Source organism: Labeo rohita, unplaced genomic scaffold, assembly GCF_022985175.1.
Source record: "Labeo rohita strain BAU-BD-2019 unplaced genomic scaffold, IGBB_LRoh.1.0 scaffold_1550, whole genome shotgun sequence".
Taxonomy (NCBI): Eukaryota; Metazoa; Chordata; class Actinopteri; order Cypriniformes; family Cyprinidae; genus Labeo; species Labeo rohita.
Window position 1 is genome coordinate 1 of NW_026127726.1, and position 17,748 is coordinate 17,748.

At 35.5% G+C, this 17,748-nt stretch overlaps 2 protein-coding genes and 1 pseudogene across 3 annotated transcripts; 1 reads left to right on the forward strand and 2 right to left on the reverse strand.

Annotated features, from left to right (window-relative positions):
* Nucleotides 1-587: 587 nt before the first annotated feature.
* LOC127158540 (tripartite motif-containing protein 16-like) lies at nt 588-5,897 on the reverse strand (annotated as a pseudogene).
* Nucleotides 5,898-6,014: 117 nt separating this feature from the next.
* On the reverse strand, nt 6,015-9,984 carry LOC127158542 (tripartite motif-containing protein 16). 2 transcript variants are annotated; one of them, XM_051101624.1, is made up of 7 exons: nt 9,910-9,984; nt 9,026-9,620; nt 8,208-8,303; nt 7,838-8,071; nt 7,422-7,575; nt 7,243-7,302; nt 6,015-6,575 (listed from the first exon to the last, which is right to left on the reverse strand). In XM_051101624.1, exons 2-7 carry the CDS (start codon nt 9,614-9,616, stop codon nt 6,058-6,060), a joined length of 1,653 nt encoding a protein of 550 aa, XP_050957581.1. In that variant the 5' UTR covers nt 9,617-9,620; nt 9,910-9,984; the 3' UTR covers nt 6,015-6,057. The 2 variants fall into 2 exon arrangements, with proteins under 2 accessions (XP_050957581.1, XP_050957580.1); XM_051101623.1 differs by lacking the exon at nt 9,910-9,984 and having other exon boundaries at nt 9,026-9,628.
* Nucleotides 9,985-10,581: 597 nt separating this feature from the next.
* LOC127158541 (E3 ubiquitin/ISG15 ligase TRIM25-like) lies at nt 10,582-16,212 on the forward strand. Its single transcript, XM_051101622.1, has 6 exons — nt 10,582-11,208; nt 11,307-11,402; nt 11,568-11,801; nt 12,694-12,847; nt 12,959-13,018; nt 14,634-16,212. Exons 1-6 carry the CDS (start codon nt 10,621-10,623, stop codon nt 15,167-15,169), a joined length of 1,668 nt encoding a protein of 555 aa, XP_050957579.1. The 5' UTR covers nt 10,582-10,620; the 3' UTR covers nt 15,170-16,212.
* Nucleotides 16,213-17,748: the final 1,536 nt, after the last annotated feature.

Consider the following 17,748-nt stretch of genomic DNA (forward strand, 5'->3'; position numbering starts at 1 on the left):
AAGTGACTCACCTGAATCTCACCAGAAATCCACAGACAGCCTCTTTGCTCAGTGTTTTTTTACCAGAACCGAATGTTCCCTGGTTTTGTGTAGAAATAAAACTGAAACTAACCTCGTTTGAGTAAATGCAAAGACAAAATCAACCAGAAGAGGGCGATCACACACACACACTACATAAAAAAATCGTTTTCAAAGACAAATTATGTTGTAAGTCACCTAAGACAACACGTCTTGAAAACCCAAATTATTGTCACTCTGTTGCAACCATATAAAAGTACGACCGATTTTTAAAAATAATTTTCAAACCTCAGTCATATCCAAATTGCCTGTAGAATATTGCCATATGAATGTGATGTAAACTCAAATTTCCAAATATTTCAAAAAAGTACTGTTAGACAGTGTGCATACATCAGTATTCCAGCTAACTGAAATTATAATCATCATAAATGAAATACACAGACATATCAGTAAAAATTATTTAGTCTTACTGTGCTTTGTACAGCTGCAATAGAAAAGCAAAGTATTTTCATCTCTAATTATCATTCATTGCACAGTGGTACAGAATTTTGCAAAAGGCTTAGAGCAAATTCAAGTTACCGGTGATATTTATTAAATGACTTACATAAAAATGCAAAATGATACACAGTCAACCTGATATGTTACTGTCATTAGGCCTACTTGTTGTACACTACAATTAATATATACACTAAGTATTATTAAAACAATCTTACTCCATAAGAGACACCATAACTATAATATTGTGATGATTTACAAAAGCTCTACTTCACCTATACCTCTAAATGACACAGTTTCATTGATGAGCCCTGAGTTATGCCAAACCCAGGATAGAGCGGTTGAGTGAATGTGGTCTGGACTCTGTGGATGAGGGTCATTGTGTCAGAGACGCTGTAGAAGGACAGAATTCCTGCACTGTGATCCACATACACTCCTATTCTACGGGAGCTGGAGACTTCAGGGAGTTCAGATTTTTGTTATTGTGACTAAATAAATACGCAGAGGGAGAGCAGAACAACCTCCAGGACTGATTATTACATCCAAATTTACACTCATTACCCTGTCCCTTCCTGCTGATGCTCTTATATGACACTGATATTCCCACACCACGAGTCCCGCTCCACTCCACCTCCCAGTAACAGCGTCCACACACACTTTCTCTACATAAAACCTGAGGCCAAACATCAAATCTGTCTGGATGATCAGGATACGGCTGCAGGGTGGCTGTGCAAGCAGCTACTTTGTTCCCATCAGAAAGACAGAGGTGTTTATGCACTGACTCTAAATCCAGAGTAAACTTATGGTAATCTGACGGAGAGAAAATCAATCTGCATTTTAATATCATCAAACAAGTGAAGCAACAATCAATCAAAGATATACAACTAGCAACAATAGATCACTGATCTATTACACAAGTTTTCAGATTTAATGATTTTATCAAAATTGATTTAAAGCCTATTAAAAATTGTAAGTGAAAATTGTATTTTTTATCACTAGTTGGACAGAACTGCAAAATAATTCAAAAGAAAGCACAATTAGTACAGAAATTAAACACTTTAAATGTTTAAATTTGTCTACTGTTTGCTTTATTTTTTTTATTATTAATAACACTTACAGTGCAAGAAGTGCTCTCTTGTTCTGGGTTCAGTGATGGGTGTGTGAATTGTGATATTCACTATACAGAAACAAACAGATATTTAATAAAGTGTTCAACAATATTAAACTATTAATATTACTATGTAATACTAATTATGTACTAATAACAGCAATGATGTAGTAATATTAACAATTTATTAAATGTTATTACTATTTATTACATGTACAAAATATTTATTAATTAATTTATCAATAAACCTTTACCTCCACCAGATATCTTTTCTATCTCCTCTCTGCAGAAATTCTCAAGTTTACTTCTTATTATAGAGACGGAGCTTTTCACATCATCATAAGAGAGGAGAGAACTGACAGTGGTGCTGTGTGAAGATGCAGGAGGTACAGAGAGAAACTGAAAATTCTAAAAAGACAACAAAAGCAAATATGTAAAAAATGGCTGCAAGCAGCAATTAAGGGGCCAAGCACAACAGAGGTAAAAATGAAGAGCTAAGGAACTGTTATTAATCAAATAACATTTGTCGTTCCGGATCTAACAGGACCAATTTTTAGCTAAACTGGTTAAAAGTTATATGCAGAAATGTCAACATTTTATATGTTTTGACCAGTAGGTGGTGCTGTGCTAAAACAACTTATGTGCCCTCAGGTCATGCTTGTTATAACACATAACAAGTTTGGTCTGAATCCGCTAAAGAGTTTCGAAGATCTAGCCTTTTTTTTTCAAATTCGTTAATGTGCTTTACGAAAACGGTTTGGTATATCAAAAAGCTTTTGATAATTTTGTTGAAAGTCAGCTAGGAAGAGTTTGAAGTAGTAGATTTTTCGCAAAAGCAGTGAAAAAAATGTTCAACTTGGCATGAGCTAAGGAATCAGAGGAAAATTTTGCAAAAGGAATTTTGCTTCTGGCCCGCATGATTCAAAAGTTATTATCAGAAATATGAGTGCAAATTTGAGTTAGAGACTCCAAATTTGCTATGGTTAATATTGACACTGTTCTCTATCTGTGTGCCAAATTTCATAAGTTTCCCACAAGTGGTTCTAGACTCCCAGAGTGAAAGATACAGAAGAAGAAGATGAAAACCAACGGCCCCTAATTATCATGTAAATATGAATGATTGAATTGACAGTCCAAGAAATTTAAAAGGATCACATAGATGGAAGTACAAGTGCTAGGCTTATTTCTTACTATAGAGTTGCACTGATCGGAACAACTGGCAATTATAGTAAGTTTTAATGGTGTCACAAACGAAATGTCAATTAAAGAGTCTGCAGTACAAGCTTTATAAACCTGCAACTCTTGTCAAACCTGTAGGAAATGGATGTGGTTTTCTGTGTTTAAAAGCTGCTTTAGCTCAGCATCTCTCTTCCTCAGATCATCAATTTCCTGCTGCAGTTGCATCAAGAGTCCTTCAGCTCGACTCACTTCAGCCTTTTCTCGATCTCTGATCATCTGTATCACCTCAGAGTGGCTTCTTTCAATGCAGTGGATCAGTTCAGTAAAGATCCTCTCACTGTCCTTCACTGCTGTCTGTGCAGAGCGCTGTTGGAACACAAATAGAGAATCACTAGAATAAGTCCATTCAAATCAGACAGTTATTTTTCTCTCATACTCACCTTGTGAGTCTGCACAGACTCTCTCAGCTTCTGAAGCTCTGTTTGCCTCTCTTGAATTTTCTTCTGTATAACTGTTACTGTCTCTCCAAGCTGTTTCTGATGAACAAATAAACATTAGAAGACTTTGGTTTTTCACAATAAGCTCAAAATTGCTCTATATTTTTGCGTGATAATGTCATTGTTAACTAGCCTGCCTAGCAACTTGATACAATAACTGCAAAAACAGTCTATTTATATGTATTTTCAGTTCATACCTGTTTCTCTGTCCTCTCTGCTTCAGCTGAAACAATATTGTGATTTTTGTGTTCGTCCATCACACAAATCAAACAAATACATTTCTGGTCAGAACGACAAAAAACCTCCAGCAGTCTGTCATGTTTAGAGCAGATCATCTCCTGGATTCGTCCAGTGGCATCAGTCACTTTGTGTCGTTTCCTTGGATGAGATTCCTCATGACACTCAAAATGACTTTGACAGTAAGATTCCAGGCACATCAGACAGGACTTTAAAGCTTTGCGTTTCCTTCCAGTACAGGAGTCACACTCCACATCTCCAGGTCCAGCATAAATAGGAGAAGTTATTGTGTTCTTCAGATTGTCCACTATGTCAGCCAACATCACATTCTTTTTTAAAGCAGGTCTTGGAGTGAAGGTCTGTCTGCACTGAGGGCAGCTGTAAAGTCCCTGCTTATCTTCTTTATTCCAGCAGTCTGTAATGCAGTTCATACAGTAACTGTGTCCACAGGGGATGGTCACTGGATCCTTCAGTAGATCCAGACAGATCAGACAGCTGAACTGATCCTTGCCCACTGAAATACTGGTTTCTGCCATGTTCCTCCACGTACATAACAATACAAAGACTTGACAACACATAGCCTATAAGTTTCAGTTTCTTTCAACTACTTTTCCTGTTTCGAGACGTGTGCAAAAATGGTGGGTATGTTTGTCAAAATGTGTGACTCACTGACCACAAAGAGCATGGTGGAAGTATGACTGCTTCTCCGAGACTTACTATATAATGATATATATATATATGGATTACGTAATCCACATATATAATGGCATCATCAAATGCGTTGATATTTCATTGACTGTTTATTCTTATATTTGTTATTGATTATGTAGATCAGGCCAATATTTGAGCTTTAATGCTTTGGTGCAAAAATGATTTTAAAAAGTTTTAATGAAAATCAATGTCTTTATTATCAATGTAATTTTGCAAGAGTATTTCACCCCTCATCAAAGCCTTCTGTAAAATAATACCTTAAAGGTCTGGTTTCAGTAGTAGTTTTTTTTTTAGAACAGTATCATAAGACATCTGAGTTAAATGCAAATTACTTTTATTCAGAAACTTAAAGTAACCTAGTAAATACTACCTGCAAAACAATTTAACCCTAATGTAAGTAAACCAGAGCACAAACACCCATTCACAATATTACAGAGTAAATAATAATTAATAATTACCCCAAAATTATCATTATAATTTTTTGTACACTTTGTGGAGTTAAATTCCAGATTAAACTGCACTTGGGATTGTAATCGTAAGGATGGGAGAATCGTAAGAATACCTATTCACTTGATGATTAAACTTGATGATATACCTTGATCCAATGATGATTAAACTTGTAATATGTCACTATTATTCACAGAATTTCTAAGGGGAGACACTGCAGGCAAAACCACTGTTTTTTCATGCACCTGTCAAGTTTGAGATTTTGGGCTTTTTGGCTTTTCATAAAGTGTTTTTTCAGACTAGTGGAATGAAAACATCCAAAAGACACTGTTAGTGTTTCTTTTATAGCAATAGAGCAATAGTGTTAATAGATTTCAATTACAATACATATTTTTAACCCTTTAACTGTCACTCACATTTTTGAACATAGACATGAAAATGCACTATTCAAACTTAATTTTTTATAATTCATGAATGAAAACATTTTGTAATATGATTTTAATGTACATTTTCAATGGATTTTAAGTTTTCAACTGATATATAATTTCTTATGATATCTAAAGCATGATAAGGAAAAAGGCAACAAAGAAAGTCTTTTTGTGACTTTTTGAACTCCTGTTATGATGTAGATTTTTTTGAGGTGCACTCTTGTCATTAATTAATCTATTACTTTTCCTACATAAATTATGTTCCTACAAGACAGTTGTAAAATATCTATTTTACTTAGACTTTTCCAATGATATATAGTTTGTCATGATTAGATTAGGATTTATTTGTAATATGGTGAAATAACCATAGGCGTCCCGTATACGGGTGACAGTTAAGGGGTTAAAGGCTGTTTTCTCAAAATTAGTTTTTTTTCTCCTACACTGAGCCATAAATCTCTACTTCAGTAGGACTTACACACACCAAACTTTACATTTTTATTCCTGTCTATATCCTGAAGGGTTTTACAGAGGGATTTGTTCATATATAATTTGCTTGATTTTATATATTTTATTCCCCAAAAAACAGTAAAAAAAAAGTTGTTTTCTATCTGTTTTAATTTTTTTCTGAATTATGGAGTGACAAAAAGAGATACCCAAAATTCCCTTTGTAAAGGCTTTTGACTCTAATATGTAAAAAAAAATTAAACAAGAATCTTTAGACTGACTTCATGCAGTGTTTTTGTACTAGAAATGTATGCAAATTAGAGCATATATAATGCATGTATAATAATGCCTCTTTTGCATATTTAAACCTAACATTTTAGAAAACTTGTAATACAAAAAATGTTTGCAATTATCAATGTAATAAATCAACTGGATAAGTTTAGTGATAACTATTAGTTATTTTTTTTACCCTATTCACCTGCAGTGTCTCACCTTAAGACAACAGTTTCACTGTTGATCCTAAATTTATCCCAAACCCAGGATAGAGCGGTTGAGTGAATGTGGTCTGGACTTTGTGGATGAGGGTCATTGTGCCAGAGACGCTGTAGAAGGACAGAATTCCTGCTCTGTGATCCACGTACACTCCTATTCTACAGATACTGGATGGTACAGAGAGACTAGTTGTTTTGTTATTGTGCCTGAATGCATAACTAGAGCCAGAGCAGCAAAATCTCCATGACTGATCATTAAATCCAAATACACAATCACCTTCTCCCTTCCTACTAATGCTCTTATACGACACTGAAATTCCCACACCACCACTCCACTCCACCTCCCAGTAACAGCGTCCACACACACTCTCTCTACACAACACCTGAGAAAAATCATGAAATCGGTCTGGATGAACAGGATACTGCTGGTCAGCCCCAATAAATGTAGCCACTTTGTTGCTTTCAGACAGACAGAGATATTTATGTGCAGTGTTTGGATCCAGGGTGAGCTGACGGGAATCTGATTGGGGGAAAAACATACATTAAACAAGACTTTGCACAAGTAGAATTGTCTGACAGTTTGTGCAAGGCTAAAAGTGTGTCTTTGTACCTTATTTCCCCCTAAATGGTACATAGTAGTACTTTGAAGGAACTTATTAATACTTTAAAAGCACATATGCGACCCTGGACCACAAAACCAGTCGTAAGGGTCAATTTTTCAAAACTGAGATTTATACATCATCTAAAAATGAATAAATAAGCTTTCCATTGATGTGTGGTTTGTTAGGATAGGAAAATATTTGTCTGAGATACAACTATTTGAAAATCTGAAATCTGAGGGTGCAAAAAAATCAAAATATTGAGAAAATCACCTTTAAAGTTGTTCAAATGAAGTTCTTAGCAATGCACATTACTAATCAAACATTAAGTTTAAATTAAATTTACAACATATCTTCATTGAACATGATCTTTACTTAATATTCTAATGATTTTTGGCATAAAAGAAAAATCAATTATTTTGACTCATACAATGTATTTTTGGCTATTGCTACAAATATACCCGTGCTACTTACGACTGGTTTTGTGGTCCAGGGTCACATATTAGTACATTTTGAAAGGGTACCACCCCAGTGACAGTTTGGTGTCTTTCTTCTGAGAGGTTGTTTCTTTTTGTTAGTAATACTTACAGTGCAAAAACTCATCTCTGGATCCGGGTTCAGGGATGGAAACAATCTCCATGTATGTCACTAACAAAAAGTAATACACAATATTATATCAATTCCACTTATAATGTTCTCTTAATTTGTTTTTGTGGTTATTACATGATACACAGATTTTTTTAAGTAAAAAATCTCTAATATTTTACCTCTACCAGATATCTTTTTTATCTCCTCTTTGCAGAAGTCCTCAAGTTTCTCTCTTAGCATAGAGACAGATTTACCAACATCATCATAAGTGAGGAGAGAACTGACATTGATGCTTTTTGTGGATGCAGGAGGAACAGAGAGAGACTGAAAACTCTACAGAGGGACAAAAGAACATAACAGATTTGGATAAGTAAATTCTTTCAGTGTTTAAGCACATTTAAGAACATTTTTAGAAAACTGTTCACGCAAATATGAGAGGATGACTGCTTCTCTGTGTAGAAAGGTTGTTATATGTACACAACACATCTAACTCATGACAACATTCGTGTCAGTGAATTATTCTTCAGTATTTTTCACACACTGCAGCCACATAACTGTGTTCAAACACCTTATAAATTGATCATTACTCAGTTACCTGTAGGAAATGGATGTGATTGTCTGTTTGTGATAGTGGCTTCAGCTCAGCATCTCTCCTCTTCAGATTATCAATCTCCTGCTGCAGCTGCTTCAAGAGTCTTTCAGCTCGATTCACTTCAGCCTTTTCCTGATCTCTGATCATCTCCACCACCTCCGAGCGGCTTCTCTCAATGGAGCGGATTAGTTCAGTAAAGATCCTCTCACTGTCCTCCACTGCTGCCTGTGCAGAGAGCTGTTACGGCACAGAGACAAATAAGACCATTCACTCACTGGGCTTCATTGGGACTGGAAAGTCCCAACCCTGGGCTCCCTAATGACTGAATGACTTAAGTCCTGACAGAATAGGAAGCATATCTCATCAAACTCACCTTATGAGTCTTCACAGCCTCTTTGAGCTCTTGAAGCATCTTCTCTCTTCCCTGGATTCTTTTCTGGAGCTTTCTTTGAATGTCTAACAACTCTTTCTGTAACAGGTAACAGTAATCAGCAGATTTCCTTAAAGGGATAGTTCACCCCCCCAAAAAGAAATAAATGTCTGCAACCATTTACCTTCATTTTATTTCAAACCCATTTTCACAAAACCCTAGATCAGGGGTCACCAAACTTGTTCCTGGAGGGCCGGTGTCCTGCAGAGTTTACCTCCAACTTTCCTCAACACACCTGCCTGGAAGTTTCAAGTATACCTAGTAAGACCTTGATTAGCTGGTTCAGGTGTGTTTGATTAGGGTTGGAGCTAAACTCTGCAGGGACACCGGCCCTCCAGGACCGGATCTGGTGACCCCTGCCCTAGATGGTCTTTTCTTTTTTTTTTTTGTATAATAAACGTGAATAAGATTAAAGCAGCTGATTTTCCTGGCTAAAACTTCTTCAGATACCATGCTAGCTTTGTACAATCTTAACCCATTCTTCACTGATGATCTTCCTCTCCTCTAACACTTTTAAATGGATATAAAAGTATAATCTATAAAACAATGCCATTTAAGTGCAAACATTGTCTCTTATGTGTCTGAAATTGTATATGGGTCTTATAACTTGTATATATTTATGGTACTTTTTTCTCATTTTAAAACTTGATAGCTTTAATTCCATTTTCATTCATTTCATTTGCATTTTTGTGCAAATTTGTCTAGTTCTTCTTCATATTACATCATTAACACACTTCATATACCAATGGGTGATTTCATACCTGTTTCACAGTCCTCTCTGCTTTCACTGAAACAGTGGTGTGAATTTTGTGTTCATTCATTGTGCACAACAAACAAACACATCGCTGGTCAGTACGACAATAAACCTCTAGCAGTCTGTTATGTTTTGAGCAGATCATCTCCTTGAGTCGTCCAGTGGCGTTAATCAAATTGTGTTTCTTATCTTTAAAAAAACTGTCATGTTGTTCAAGGTGATTTTGACAGTAAGAGTTCAGACACATCAGACAGGACCTGACAGCTTTGTATTTTCTCCCAGTGCAGACGTCACACTCCACATCTCCAGGTCCAGCATAACTGAGAGTAGGACGAGCTGTTTGGGTTTTTGTCTTCTTAAGTTTCTCCACCATTTCTGCAAACACCACATTCTTGTTTATAACAGGTCTTGGAGTGAAGGTCTGTCTGCACTGAGGGCAGCTGTAAATTCCCTTCTGATCATCTTGATTCCAGCAGTCTGTGATGCAGTTCATACAGTAACTGTGTCCACAGGGAATGGTCACTGGATCCTTTAGTAGGTCCAGACAGATCGAACAGCTGAACTGATCCTGAGTCACTGAAATATTGGCTTCTGCCATTTTACTGCACATATCAGAGAAACATACACAGCTAATCAGCACTTACGTCTGAGAAAGATGTACAAAGAGATGTTTTTAAGACGTAAGTCACTTGCAAATTTACAGCTAGTGATATCGTCTTAAGCAGCTTATACTAAACATGACTTAACAAAAACGTTCGTCAACTTTGATCCTGTCTTGAAAATCTAGAATCTGTAATGTTGTACAGGTCCTATACAGTCTGTCAGACAAGATCGATAACTAGATTCAAACAGACAGACAGTACGTCGGAAAGACAGCAGGTTTCTATTTACCTGAGCCGAAGTGTGTTTCAGTTCTGCGTTTGAGAAACTGAAAGTAATTCATGAAAATACGAGGTCCAAATCCACCTGTAGCGGGCGCTCACAAGACTTCATTGTTGTGCCAGGCGGAGCTTGTATCCCTCGGTAAAAAAAAAATTAGTTAACTGTAAGTTATATTTAATTTGACCAACATCATGGTTATTTTAGTCAGACTGAGAATGCGTGTTTTATAAATAAGAGGCAGGTTTTTGTGCTCAAATACTATGCACTAATAGATCACGACTATTTAGTGAATACAACTCAACCATCTAAATCAATTTTTATTAAATTAACTTTCTAAATACCAATAAAATGGAAAGAAGTCATAAAGAAATTCACGGGGCTTAGATATCATAAAGTATAATATAAAATCACAGTGCATTATGAATACGTGAGCTCAATGACTATAAATAATATGCAACTATAAATTTGTATATTTTTATAAAAAAACATAAAAGAGCGTAAGCCCTTAAGTTGTTTTACTGTGATTTAAAAAAAAAAAGGTGACTGCCAAATTTAAAACCGAATAAAATGTGTCTTCTTGAGAAGACTGACAGCTAGTGGGCATTGTAATATAAAACTGTGCTATTGCACACGTCTCCCAACCACACAACCAGGAAACTCTTCATTTTAGGGAAACTGAAACCTAAGTGACTGCATGTGTCTGTGTGTGGTTGCAGTAAAATGGCAGAAGCCAGTATTTCATGGGCTCAGGATCAGTTCAGCTGTTCAGTCTGTCTGGATCTACTGAAGGATCCAGTGACCATCCCCTGTGGACACAGTTACTGCATGAGCTGCATAACAGACTGCTGGAATCAAGATGATCAGAAGAGAGTTTGCAGCTGCCCTCAGTGCAGACAGACCTTCACTCCAAGACCTGCTTTAAATACGAATGTGGTGTTTGCTGAAATGGTGGAGAAACTGAAGACGACAAAAGTCCAAACAGCTCGGGCTCTCAGTTATGCTGGACCTGGAGATGTGGAGTGTGATGTTTGTACTGGAAGGAAACGCAAAGCTGTAAAGTCCTGTCTGTTGTGTCTGGAGTCTTACTGTCAAACTCACTTTGAGCGTCATGAGGAATTTCACTCAGGTAGACGACACAAGATAACTGATGCCACTGGACGACTCCTGGAGATGATATGCTCTAAACACGATAAACAACTGGAAATCTATTGCCGGACTGATCAGCAATGTATTTGTTATCTGTGTGCAATGGATGAACATAAAAACCATGACACTGTATCATCTGCATCAGAGAGGACAGAGAAACAGGTAGGGGAAAAAAATACATGAAGTTGGCTTTTATTAACTTAGAGAGCTGAAAAAAATCTACAATTAATTCAATTTATTGACCCTCATTTGTTCAACAGAAACAGTTAGAAGACACACAGAGAACATTACAGCAAAGAATTCAGAGGAGAGAGAAAGAGTTTCAGGAGCTAAAAGAGGCTGTGAAGACACACAAGGTGAGTTTTGAAATGAGGGCAAACATAAATGCTAGATAATAGAAAAAAGAGGTTTTAGACATAGTGTCACCTACCCAATTAAGAAAGCTATTTTAGTCCTACTCAAGCCCACTGTTGCTAACAGGCTGATCCGAGTGAACGTACTGATTGTCTGTATTTTAACAGCTCTCCGCTCAGAGAGCAGTGAAGGACAGTGAGAGGATCTTCACTGAACTGATCCGCTCCATTGAGAGAAGACGTTCTGAGGTGATACAGATGATCAGAGATCGAGAAAAGGCTGAAGTGAGTCGAGCTGAAGGACTCCTGAAGCAACTGGAGCAAGAGATTGAGGATCTGAGGAGGAGAGATGCTGAGCTGAAGCAGCTTTTGCACACAGACGATCACATCCATTTCCTACAGGTAACAGAGATCTGAGTAACAGAACTTTCATTACAAGTGTTTTGTCATTAAAATGAGTTAAAGAGGCTTTCTTAATTTTAACTTGGTAAACTAAAAACAATCCATTAATGAGGGAATTATGGTATAGCTGGTAGCTGGTTTGCATGCCTAGATATCCTTAAAGTCCACTTTCAGAACAAAAATTTACAATGGACTCACCCCCTTGTCATCCAAGATGTTCATGCAGTTTAAATACATTAAAAATGCAGGTTAAATGCATTTAAACTGCATTTTGGAAGTTCAAAATTGGGGCACCATACCAGTCTATTATATGGAGAAAAATCCTGAAATGTTTCCCTCAAAAAACAAAATTTCTTTACGGCTGAAGAAAGAAAGACATCTTGGAAGACAAGGGGTGAGTACATTATCTGTCATTTTTTGTTCTGGAAGTGGACTTCTCCTTTAATCAGGAGTCCAAACCATATTGTGTTTGTTGTGATTTTCTTCTTCATCATCTTTTTTTGTCTTCTCCATAGGTGGAGATACAATAAGATAATTTCCGTTTTGCTTCATAACACTGAAACTATAAGGTCTAAAAACAAAATTCAGGCCCTACAAAGTGTATATCTCTCTGTGTGTGATTTGTTTCTGATCATTTTCTTGAAACATACTTTTTTCGAGCTCCCCTTAGGCTGCTGGTTCTGATAAGCCATTTATTTGTTATTGTGAATGACAAAGCAAAGTTGTAAACACTAATGCTGTCCACTAGAGCATAAGAGAGGACAAGTATTTTACAACACTGTGAAAGGTAGTGTTTCCCTCAGTGTCTATGGAAGTTCTGGTCCTGCTGTACATTAGTGAGAAAATGAGCTTATTCGTTTACATTACATTTACATTTGTTTATTTGCTCTAGAGTTTTCAGTCTCTCTCTGCCCCGACTGAAATTGGAGAGAGTGTCACTTCTGGTTCTCTGCTGTTTTATGATGATGTGGGAAAGTCTGTCTCTCAACTCAAAGAAGAGCTGGAGGATTTCTGCAAAGAACAGACTGAAAACATATTTGACAAAGGTAAAGTTTTCTTTGAGAAATAAATAATAATGCAGTGTAGAAGAAACTTAGTATATTGAATATGGATGTAAGTTTTTTTGTAATTATTTTTATTATGTGTTTATTTCTTAGTCACATACATCAACATTATTCCCATCACTGAACCCAAGACTAGGGAGGAGTTCCTACAATGTAAGACAATAAGAAACTGCACACACACACACACACACAGCTGTTTTATCTATATCTGACAACTGTAAAGGGGATCAGCTGTTCATTAGTTATAGTTATATATATATCATATTAGAGACATTGCAAAAAAAAAAAAAATCACAATTTAAAACAGAAGATTTTATATATTCTACTTTATGTAACAGTATACTTTATATATTTTATATATTGTATATATAGGGTGCTGCTCATCTTCCACTGGGACAAATATGTCCCTGCACAATTGATCCTTCGCAAAAACCTGCCCCTCTTAGATAACATTTTCATGTTCAAATCCACCAACGTTAATGTACTTTTCTGTCTGATTTTTTTGACGAAACGGAAGATTCTGTGTTATGACTGGTCAGACATCTGGTCACGACTGGTCAGTTGTCTATCAGTCAAGCTCTCGTGAAACTGTCAATTAAACAAAATCTGTAACGGCCATCGTGAATAAAGTGAAAATAAAAAGTGCTGACTGTGGCATTAAATTTAGATCTGCTTATGTTGCATCAGATTTCTTTTTACACATTTTAAAGCACTTTCATAAACAAACACACACATTTCTATTTAGCTTAGGAATTCTGAATTTCTGAATTTTTTTTCACTTTAACATTATTACGTAAACACTATATTTGTAAAATAACATGTTAGAATAATTATGACAGAAATAATTATCTTATAATTATTAAATCATTATGTAGGTTGATTAGCCCCATTAAACCTACTATGTTTTTATTTTGGGGGTCATTTGTTTTGCGTCCATACATTCATACATTTATTATATCCATTAAAATCATTAATTTTACCATGGTGAATAAGCCAAGGGTGTCAGTTGCTTCACGACCAGTTTAAAAGTTTTGTGCAACAGTTGCTAGGGTGAGAAATGCGACAATCGTATCCAAATTTTTGAGAGAGTGGAAAGCCAGCTTTACACTTAGGCTATTACACTTACTGCTATTTTTCGCAGTGTAAATATAAATTATACCCTGATAGCACACATACATCACAGAGGCATCTATCTGATGTCTGCATTTATATCCGCAAGACGTATTTTTAAAAGTGTTTGCTCATCTGCAGTACATCTATTGGACGTTTCATTTCAGATGTCAAATTGACATTTATTAGATGTCTTTAAGATGTTTAGGATTTAGAATGTAAGTAAAGCTGACATCTTAAAGACGTCTGTCAGATGTTTGTACACAGCAGATGCTTTAAAGATCAAGTGATTTTTAACAGACATCTTGCAGACGTACACATGCGATCTGGGATCATTATTTGCACTTGGTGTAAATAGCCTAACACAAAGAAAATACTGCTGTTTTTACATAATGTAACAGTGATTATGATAAATACAAATTAATCTTGAAAACAATAAATAAATATGACCTTTTTTTTTTATACAAATGGAATATAACTCAGTAAATGAAATGTGAAATATTGTTTACCACAATATAACTATAGAATTATAAAACACAATCTGCCCCTGCTTCAAAATAAACAAATTTATGCTCAAAGAACCACTCAAATGTTTGTATGCAAAAACAAAAGTTTTACTTAACATAACTATTAAATTGTTTGTTTTTCTCTCCATCAGATTTCCGTCGGTTTACTCTGAATGCAAACACAGCGAATAAATTTATTCAACTGTCTGAGGAGAACAGAGTGGCAACTTGCAGCAAAGAAGTCCAGTCATATCCTGATCATCCAGACAGATTTGATAAATTGTATGAGGTGTTGTGTAGAGAAGGCTTGTCTGGACGATGTTACTGGGAGGTTAAATGGAGTGGTGCTGACAGTGTGGGTATATCAGTGTCCTATAACAGCATCAAGAGGCAGGGAGAAAGATGTGCATGCGGATTTGGATTGAATGATCAGTCCTGGAGATTGTCCTGCACTCAAACTAGTTGCCAGTTCTGGCACAATAACACACATACTAAACTCACTAAACTCTCCGCCTCCTGTAGAATAGGAGTGTATGTGGATCACAGAGCAGGAATTCTGTCTTTCTACAGTGTCTCTGACACAGTGACCCTCATCTACAGAGTCCAGACCACATTCACTCAACCACTTTATCCTGGGTTTTTGTTAAAATCAGGCTTATCAGTGAAACTTGATCATTTGACAAAATAAACGATGTAGAGATATTACAAATAATATTGCCATGTATTTACCATGCTGGTTCTGTGCGTTAGGTGTTGACTGGATTTTGAGATGTGGGTATTGTACTTAAACAACAGAGGCAGATGAATGCATGCTTGCAGGGACAGGGTTTAAGTCTTAAGATAACTAAACAACAGAAAAAGTTCAGTCAAAGACAAGTATTGATTAAAAAAAATATAAGGTTAAAAAATGAACATATACTTGTATCATTTGTTCACAATAAGATCAATAACATGCTTGTATAAAATATAATGTTTGTACTTAAAAAGTTAAATATTTGCAGTAACAAATTATTAGTTCAGTTTATGAAATTCAATTTTTGTTTGCTCATATATATTTACAAGACCTACATTGTTCTTACATATATTGCAGTATTACCTGCTTTTGCTGTATGTCTGCTGCATCGTTACCTGTAGTGTGAAATATAAATAAATGCGACCCTTTGTCCTTATTGAAACAAATTAATTCATCATGATTTAACATAAACTTCACAGTGAATACAGAAAAAGTTACCCTTAATTTGAAAGACTTAAATTATGTTTCGTCCATCCGGGCGCACCAGACCGAACCGAAAGGACCGCTATTTCTGGAAAGGTGGAAAGGCCTGGTGGAAAGGTGAATATTGTGCAGAGCGTAAGTGCTTGTTTGTTTATTGTACATTAATGTTATGTTAAAAATAAACGCAAAATCTTTGTTTATATGTTATTTAAATTGTGGTCATTGACAAGGGTCTTAATGTCTGAATTCATATATTCAGTGTTTTCCTGGTTAAGTGTTTCATAATGGGCTGCAATGGGTAAGAAACCATTTGAAACAACATAAAAATACCTATTTCTTTGTATTATGGTGTCCTGATAACAATAGACAGAATATAAATAGATGAATAAACGTGAATAATAAATGAATAAACACTAAATAAAAACTGACATTTGTGTGCACGTTTTTAGGTTCACAAAGGACTAGCCTAGTCTGATTATTAAGAAGACATTTCAACAGCAAATGTGCCTTTAAAAAAGAGGAGTCGGCATAATCACAATCAAAGTGTGTTATCATGACGCCTGGTGGTAGATGTCGGAGCTACATCATTTGATGTCCAACAGTTTCATATTCCTGACACTTGGTGCACAGTCCTGTTGCATGTTTCCTCATATGAATAATACCATTAATGTTGCTGTACCCCATTTTTAATCTACATAATATTACATCTAATATTACTTGTTCTTTCCGATTCATTCCGGTCAGGCTTCTTGCATTCCACTGTAATATTAACACTATTAATATTAATACCCTACACATACTGCCTCTTCACTGGCCTGCATTCTCAATTCATCATTAATCTCTTCTTATTTTAATCCTACTGTATTCAAATAATGTTCAGCTGTTTTATTATAATCTAAATCTTTTCTCTTTCTGATTTGATTTCATACATTGCATTTATCACCTGCTATGAATATCACCAACGTTTTCTTTTCCTTCCATGCATTCTCCTTATTTTGCATTCCTTTTGCCATCATTTGTCCTGCCTTTTTCATTTCCCCCCCATTACTTTTCCCAATTTTCTTTGCTTTTTCTACTTGTGTCATTATTGCACCCAATCAATACATGAATAGATTTAGATCTCAAAAGATCTACTAACACTCTTACAAATTTTACTTCTCTAACCTGTCTTCTAATTATTTTTGTTAGTTTGATCAGATCAAACTCTCAAATCTAACTACTGCAATATATTCATCAACCCTTCGTCTAATATCCTTCATACTCTTCCTTTACCCTCTGATTCTCATATGCTACACTTAAAAATAAATGTTCTTTACTGGCATCAATGGTTCCATGAAAAACCTTGAATATCCATGGAACCTTTCAAATGCAGAAATGGTTCTTTATAGTGGAAAAAGGTTCTTTAGATTTTTTAAATGTTCTTCAATATGGTTCTTTTAGGAACTGTTCACTGAAAGGTTCTTTGGGGAACCAAAAATAAAGGTTCTTTGGGGAACCAAAAATGGTTCTTCCATGGCATCACTGCAAAAACACCTCTTTGGAGCCTTTATTTTCAATAGTGTAGATATATCTTATTTGCGAGAAATGTGAATACCTACAACTGGTGGAACCACATTATTAAACAAATAGATGAATAAAATAAAAAAAAAAAAAAAAAAAAAAACAAAAAAAATGGTTCACCTTCTATACAAAAAGGAAGAAGAATAAAGAAATGTTTTGGTGCTTTTTTCCATTTTGTTTCAAGTCATTTAGAAGAAATAACTTAAACTATACAGTTTTGGTATTATTTGAAATATCAAGTGGTACAATGCTCTCATCCCCACAGAAGTAAACTAAAAGGTACTAAAGAGTTTAAAAGTTTATGGATATTTTGAGGGTGTGCCTGCTCCCAGGATCTTTTATGCAAAATGATACACAGTCATCCATGTACTGATATAATCTGTTATTGTTATTACTTGCTGTACACTACAATGTATATACACACTAAGTATTACTAAAACAGTCTTACTCCATAAGAGACTTGTGATGATTTGTAGAAGCTCTACATCATC